This window comes from Elephantulus edwardii, unplaced genomic scaffold (genome assembly GCF_000299155.1).
Source record: "Elephantulus edwardii isolate Elephantulus edwardi_28Jun2011 unplaced genomic scaffold, EleEdw1.0 scaffold00544, whole genome shotgun sequence".
Lineage (NCBI taxonomy): Eukaryota > Metazoa > Chordata > Mammalia > Macroscelidea > Macroscelididae > Elephantulus > Elephantulus edwardii.
In genome coordinates, this window is record NW_006400294.1 from 220,054 (window position 1) to 227,879 (window position 7,826).

The window sequence follows — 7,826 nt, forward strand, 5'->3', positions numbered from 1 at the left end:
CTGGACTTCCGGCAGTTCTCTGATGCAAAGGAAATAATTTGAGAAATTGAACTATATGAAGAAGAATGTGGAATCAGGATTAGAGAAAGATCAATAACCTGCATTATACAGGTGATACAACCTTGCTTGCAGAAAGTGAAGAAGACCTGAAATGCTGCAGAAGATCAAAGACTGTGAACTTTAATTAATATTATGTCTCAACAGCAAGAAAATAGAAATACCACTAGACTATCATCATCATGATATATGGAGAATAAAAGATTGAATCTGTCAACAATTTGATTTTCCTTAGATCCACAATTTACTTCCATAGGAGCAGAAGCCAAGAGCTCAAAAGATATGCTACATTGGGAAAATCTGTTGTCAAGGACATCTCCAAATGCTAAAGAGCAATGATAGCAATTTAAAGATTAAGATACAAACTACAGTATTTTCAGGTGTTTCCTATGCATCTGAAAGTTGGACAGTGAATAAAGATGACAAAAGAATAAATGCTTTTAAGTTGTGGTTTGGAGAAGAGTATTGAATATTTTGTGGACTGCCAAAGGAATAAATAAGTCTGTCTTGGAGGAGGTGTAATCAAGATCTTCTGTAATGGTAGGGATGATGAAACTTCGTCTCACATACTGGGAGCATCTTTCAGGAAGCACAAGTCCTTAGAAAAAGACATCATGTTGGTAAAGGTGAAGGATCAGTGAAAGAAAGGAAGATCTTCTCAATGATAGATTGGAACAATGAATATAACAATAAGTGGGAGCATACAAGAATATCTGAGGATGGGGCAGGGTAGAGCAAGGTTCAGGTCTACTCCTCATAGCAGCATCCCTATGTTAATTTGATGGCATATAACAATACAGAACTTGCAAATATAACTATCCAGAATACAACGAAAATCAGAGAATAAGAAAACTAACTTGAAAATGTAAAAATATGAATACAAGTTGTTTGTTCAGTAATCCCCATTATACCTAACATATAAAACCAATGTATTTTAGCTGTTCTTCAAAGCCCATTCACCCATCTGAACAAAATTGTCTAGTTTCTAAGACCTCTGGAAATTAGAGGCATAAAATTAGAGGTGAGAGGAACTGATTTAAAGAGTTCTTTTTAATGGTTGTTGTTGTCGTTGTTATGTGCCATTGAGTCACTTGTGACTCATAGCGACCCTATCTACAAGAATTCTAAGTGCCGTTCTGTCCTGTGCCAACCTAGCCACCTCAAATGCACTCATTCCCACCAATCCAGTCACAGAATCAATCCATCTCATTAAGAAAGACAAACATACGAATTAAAACAAATATTTATGTAGGTGCCTTCATATTTTATGTTCATAATGCTAACCCTTAATTATGGAATACAGGTAAAGTTGTTTTGGTTGTGTGCTGTTTGGAAAGAGTGAAACAAATTTTACAGATGTATAAGCAAAAGTATTACATTTTTGAAATGATTCTTAAATGGAAAGCCCTTTACATTTTTAGATATTTAACTGCCTACAATCTTTATTCTCAAACACTTGAGAGACAATTTTGTACTGGTCAATGTATAATTTGAGTATAAATTTTGAATTGTAGTTACCAGACATATGCTAAAGAAGATTTAAATTATCAACAAGCATTATTTTGAATAGACAATGTGTTACATAGCTTGCATGAATTAGAAAATGAATGCTAAATAATTTAAAATAAGGAAATATTTGGTTATAATGTTTTGGTTAATTCAATTTTAAATTTTACTTCATTGTGCTAAAAAAGTCAGGATTGCAAAATGCTGCATTCTTTCTGTAATCGTCTTTAGTAAGTTAAATAATATAACTTGAATACTTAATGTTTGTCTATGCTCTGTTTTCCCCATTTTTCTTTTAAAGAAAACAGATAACTACAGTAACTACCCTGTATACCACACTATTTACGAGACATTTGAGTTGGTAGAGAAATTTTATGATCCTACATTTAAAAAACAGCTATCTGTGGCCCAGTTACGAGGAGCGCTGGTATATGAACTTGCAGACTCTAAAATCATTCCTTTCAATATTCAAGACTATGCAAAAGCTTTGGAAATTTATGCATCAAGCATCTACAATTTATCTAAGAAATATGACCAACAATTGAGAAAACATGAGGTGTCATTTGGTAAGATGTGGCTAAATAGACAATTTATAATATTTGTTTGCAAGTTAGAGATTTAAAATCATTGATCATGATCACATGATCAATGTGTATTGTTTCATCTGTGAATTTATTTCTGCCTCACTTATTGATTTTGATTAAAATTCTATTAAAGACTAGTTTAATCTCATACGTTTAGGATGAATTCCTTTTAGCTACATTTGTGCTAGAAATGTTGTGTTGTTAAATATATTTTCCTATATCACTACAAATATTTTCAACACTATAAAATGCAACATTACTGGTCCCTTCCCCGGCTCCCCACCGACTGGGAGTCTCAGGCTGGACCTGGCCCCAACAACAACCGAGGGGCCCCGGCTGTCCCCACAGCGGCTGCTGAAGGATCATCAATAATGGATGGCAGCTGAAGAGTCCTCCCCAGATATGATTCCCCATGCCTTCTTACAGGACACTTGAGCACCAAAAGTAATGCGGCAATAGATTGCTCAGTTCCATTAAGTGTGAATAGCAACATCAAATATGCAGACCAACAGAGAAGAGAGAAACTAAAAAAGGAGTTAGCACGATGTGAAAAGGAGTTCAGATCAGCTAGACAGAAAATGCAGGCCAATTCCAAAATGAAGTCCAAGTCATTATTAAACAGTCTACTAAAGCCTTCAGGAGAACCAGAAAAAGCTGGCATGATAGAAGAATTAAATGAATTCCCGTCTTTTACAAGGTCATTAGGACTCTCTTCCGAGAGATTCTTCCTTGGTCCATCTAAATCCAACAAAGCCTTCATGAATGGTACTGCAAAGACCTCCAGCTCCTCCCTGTCTAGTACGGAGGACATAGCTTCCCGGGCCAGAAGAGCCAGCACCAGAACCACCTGGGGCAGGGTGTCCAAGAGCCCACATCCCCACCAGAATCCGTTAGCTTCCTCCAAAGCATCCAGTGGAGACCTCTTGGATAAACATTCTGAACTCTTTTCTAAAAAGTCATTGCCATTCACTCCACACACTTTAAAGACAGAAGCAAAGTCTTTCCTGTCACAGTATCGGTATTACACACCTGCCAAAAGGAAAAAAAAATCCTCCAGCAGAAGCTGAAACCCAGACTGAACTGAGCAGTTTTACCTCTAATTGTCAGAAAGCAGAAAAAGCAGAAACTGAGAATTTGACAGATTCAGAAATTAACACAAAGCAGACAGTGAGATGTTTAACACATGGTACCAAAGAAAAGGTCACACCTTCACTGTCACACAGGAGTAGCACAGCTTGGGATGAGCCTGAAGACAGCATTCTTCAGAATTCCTCGTCAAGGACATTACCCCAGTTTTCTCTCTGAAGCTCGTCAAGGACATTACCCCAGTTTTCTCTCTGAAGCTCGTCAAGGACATTACCCCAGTTTTCTCTGCGAAGCTCGTCAAGGACAAAAAGTCACTCTGATGATGAGGAACTGTTGTACCCGAGTTTCATTGAAGATATAACAGAAGAAATTTTGAAACTTGGTTTATTCTCAAACAGGTTTTTAGAACGACTTTTTGAGAGACACATAAACGAAAACAAACATCATTTGGAGGAGGGGAAAATGCGCCACCTGCTACATGTCCTAAAGGCGAACTTGGGCTTCTTATCCGAGGAAAACTCTGATGTTGACAAATTATCTTTCTGTGATTTTGAAAAGACTTAGAAAGAAAAGCAGAATACATTTAAACATGCACATGAACTAACAATTCAACAAGAACGTCAAGAATATCAGAAGGCTTTGGATATGTTAATGCTGGCACAGAAGGGTGAGAAGAAAATGTGGTCTTCACTGAATGATTTCTTCATGCCCGTCTCTAAAACGAAACACCAATGTGGAGAAGTTGTAATCCAGCAGGTGCATGATGAAGCAAGCCTTGAACCTTCACGGGACAAGACACTGCAAGTCCCAGAGAGCATAAGCTAGGAAGTCTCTGTGGAAGTCCTCGAAGGTGACAGTGAAACTGAAAAGGGGGAGATTTTAACTGCAGTGGCTTGTCCCAGCCCACCCCTGTCCCAGGCTGTTCATTCTCCAGGGACACAGGTGACAATAATCATGATGTGAAAGGGCCAACACTGAAAATCATGGAAATGAGCATTGATGATGGCCTTTGAATGGCTTGGGCTTCATTAATAAAGAACTGAATTGGCCAGGGGGGGAAAATGCAACATTACCAAAAGATAAGAAGGTAGGCATAACACTGGAGAGTTAGCAAAGGAGAAAAGACCCTAAATGAGATGGAATGACACTGGACCTGCAACAATGGGCTTAAGTACAACATAGATTGTGAGGATGGCACAAGGTTGGGGAAAGTTTTGATAAGCTGCGCGTAGAGTTGTTATGAGTCACAGTCAAATTAGTGAACGTAAAACAGCAACTACAATTAATAGTGACAATCCTGTTAATGATAGTCATTATTAATATTATTATTGCATAAAGTATTTTGCCTTACATGGGAGATATTTTTACTAAGTTACGGGATTCTTTTCTTTGAGAATTGGCTATTTAATGGCTTCTGTTCAACACTGTTCATTTCATATAATGGAGACGTGGAATACAAACTAGTTTATCACCTTTTATCATTAGTTCTTAATGCCGTTTTCCTGATTCAAATCCTAACTCCACAATGTGATGTTCCAAAAGTCACTACTTTTCCATGTGTTAGTTTCCTTATGAGTATAACAGTAATAAGAGTGTATATTATGCTTCAAATATTTCTGTAGAAATGCAACTAGTTTATATAGAAACAATCATAACAAGCCTTGGTTGTTGTTATGTACTGTCAAGTTGTAACCGACTCGTAGCTTACCCTGTAGTGGGTTTTCAGAGACAGTAAATTATGTGAGAAGTGGCTATCCATATTTCTTCTGTGGGCCAGCTGGTAGATTCAAACTGTGTGGCTTACCACAAAGCAATAAAAATTACTTATTACTGATGTTTTTATTGGAACCATTTTTTAATTCTTCTATAAATGAAAGATGTATAGTATATATATATATATATATATATAAATATCTGTGTATAGTGAGTGACACTGTATAACAAATAAATATCATTTGGAGAGAGTTAGAAAGGTTTATAAGACAGTGATTTACCCTCAAAGAGTTTAAAATATCCTGCAGTGTGGAAGGGAAAGAACAGGACAGTGAATTTGGGGGGTTTTGACCATTCTACATAAAGGAAAGGAGATAAGCTCTTACTGAAGAAGATGAAAGAATACATCTCAACAACAATAATACGGAAATCTCTACCACTGGACCAATAAATGACATCGTGATAGATGGAGAAAAGATTGAAGTTGTCAATGGTTTCATTTTACTTACATCCAAAATTAATATTCATGGCAGTGTGATTGTTAGGTATTGATGAGTTGACTGTAATTCATAACGGTCTGAATGTTGCCATGTCTGGTGCTATCCTCACTATCACTATGCCAATCCATCTTGTTGAGGATCTTCCTCTCTTTTGTTGACTCTCCACCTTTCCAAGCAGAATGTCCTTCTGCAAGGACTGTTCTCTCCTAACAACATTCCCAAAATATGTGAGAAGAAGCTTCACTGTCCTTACTTTCAAGGAGCACCCTGGTTGTATTTTCAAGACAACTTTTTTTTGTTTTGCTTTTTTTAAGTCCATGAAATATTCAGTATTGTCTTCCAAGATGACAACTCAAAGGCATGGATTCTACTGTCATCCTTAGTCAATCAAAAGGCATGTTGATTTGGGGGAAATCAAGGACCACTACAAAGTGCTAAAGAGCAAGATTGTCAGTTTAAAAACTAAAGCACACATAATCCAAGCCTGATCCAGCTGCATTTACATCTGAAAGTTGGACTATGAATAAGGATGACCTAAGAAGAATTGACGCCTTTGAGCTGGTGTTGACAAAGAGTATTAAATGTACCATGAACTGTCGAAAGAATAAACAAATCTGTTTTGGAGGAAGTGCAGCTGGAGTGCTCCTTAGAGGCAAGGCTGGTGATACTTCATTTTATTTACTTGGACATATTTTCAAGAAGAATCACTCCTTGAACAGAGACATTATACTTTGAAAGAAAAAGAGAGGACACTTTCAAGGAGTTGAATTGATAATATGACTATAACAATGGATTTGAGCTTATTAGAGATGACATTGATCTATTGTTCTTACAGTCACTATTTTTCATAGAAGACTAAATGAAACCAAACTAATGAAACTGTCTCTCTCATTGCCTCTGAGTTTGTTCAGATTCACAGTGGAACCTCCAGTTAATTCCCAAGGCTGTGCATGCACAGAAAGAGATTACTTATCTTTTTCTCTCAGAGCAGCTGGTGTATCTGAAGCACCAGTTTGGTTTTTTGGGTTGTTTTTTTTTAATTTTAAATACTGGTTTATTTACAAAGTTCATATACATTGGTCTTTTACACCAGATCTTACCCATTTGCTTAACTCACCTCTCCCTCCACCCATCAAATTGTATACAACTCTATGGTTAATCATCCCCCACCATAATTATGCGTATACCCCCCTTGGGTCCCCATACTCATTCTACAGTAATGGTCTTCTACAATATTTGTCCTTATGTGACTGAGTTAGTATATTTAGCATAATGCTCTCCAGTCCCTCCCAAGTTAGGCAGTAATTTACAAAATCATTGTTCCTGCATGCTATGTAGTATTACATCATGTGAATATACCATAATTTCTCAATCCATTCTATTGTGGTTGGACATTTGGGCTGTTCCATGTTCTTGCAATGGTGAATAATGCTGCTATGAACATTGATGTACACGACTCTGTTCCTCAGTTCTCATTTTCTCGGAGTATATTTCAAGCAGTGGAGTAGCTCAGCCATATGGAATTGTTATTTTCAGCTTTTTGAGGAAATGCCAAACTACCTTCCACAGAGGTTGTACCATTTTACAATCCCTCCAACAATGTTTAAGAGTTCCTATCTCTCTACATCCTCTCCAACATTTATTTACTTGCTGTGCTATTAAACGTTACCCCCACTACTGGAGTGAGATGCTATCTTATTGTGGTTTTGATTTGCCTCTCTCTTGTTGCCAGTGATTTGGAGCATTTCTTCATGTGTCTGTTAACCATTGGATATCTTCCTGTGTGAAAAGTCTTTCCATGTCTTTTGCCCATTTTGTAATTGTGTAATCAGTCTTCTTCTCCACAAGAAATCCTGTAGGATTATGTAAACTTTTTATATAAGCCCTTTGTCTGAAATGGAATACCAAATGTTTTTTCCCAGTCAGTAGGTTTTCTTTTCACTCTGTTAAAAAAAATGTTTTGATGCACACAGGGTTTTAATCTTTAGAAGATCCCATTCATCAATTTTGTCCTCCCCAGACTGAGCATTTCTGGCTGTATTTCGAAGTCTGTTTATACCATAGATGAGGCTGCCTAAGCTTGATCCCAGTTTGTCTCTGATGAACTTTATGGTTTCAGGCTTTACTCAAAGGTCTCTGATCCACTCTGAGTTGATTTTTGTGTATGGTATGAGATGTAGATTCTATTTCAGCTTTCTGCAGGTATCCAGTTTTGCCAGTATGCTTTGTTGAAGAGGGTGCCATTTCCCCATTTGATAGATTTTATTTCCTTGTCAAATATCAGTTGATCACTGGGTCTATGATTCTGGGTTCTCAGTTCTGTACTGTTAGTCTATATGCCTGTTATTTTACTGTTTAGTTACTACTGCTGTATATAGAA

General features: G+C 37.1%; 1 protein-coding gene and 1 pseudogene across 1 annotated transcript in view; both read left to right on the forward strand.

The window, feature by feature from the left end:
* The window catches only part of NAALAD2 (N-acetylated alpha-linked acidic dipeptidase 2), a 114,433-nt gene that overhangs the window by 86,850 nt on the left and 19,757 nt on the right, over window positions 1-7,826 (forward strand). Inside the window, exon 16 of the mRNA XM_006903226.1 lies at window positions 1,865-2,129. Within this exon, the coding sequence (XP_006903288.1) occupies window positions 1,865-2,129 (265 nt within the window). The remainder of the gene's footprint in view (window positions 1-1,864; window positions 2,130-7,826) is intronic.
* On the forward strand, window positions 2,519-4,246 carry LOC102876609 (annotated as a pseudogene).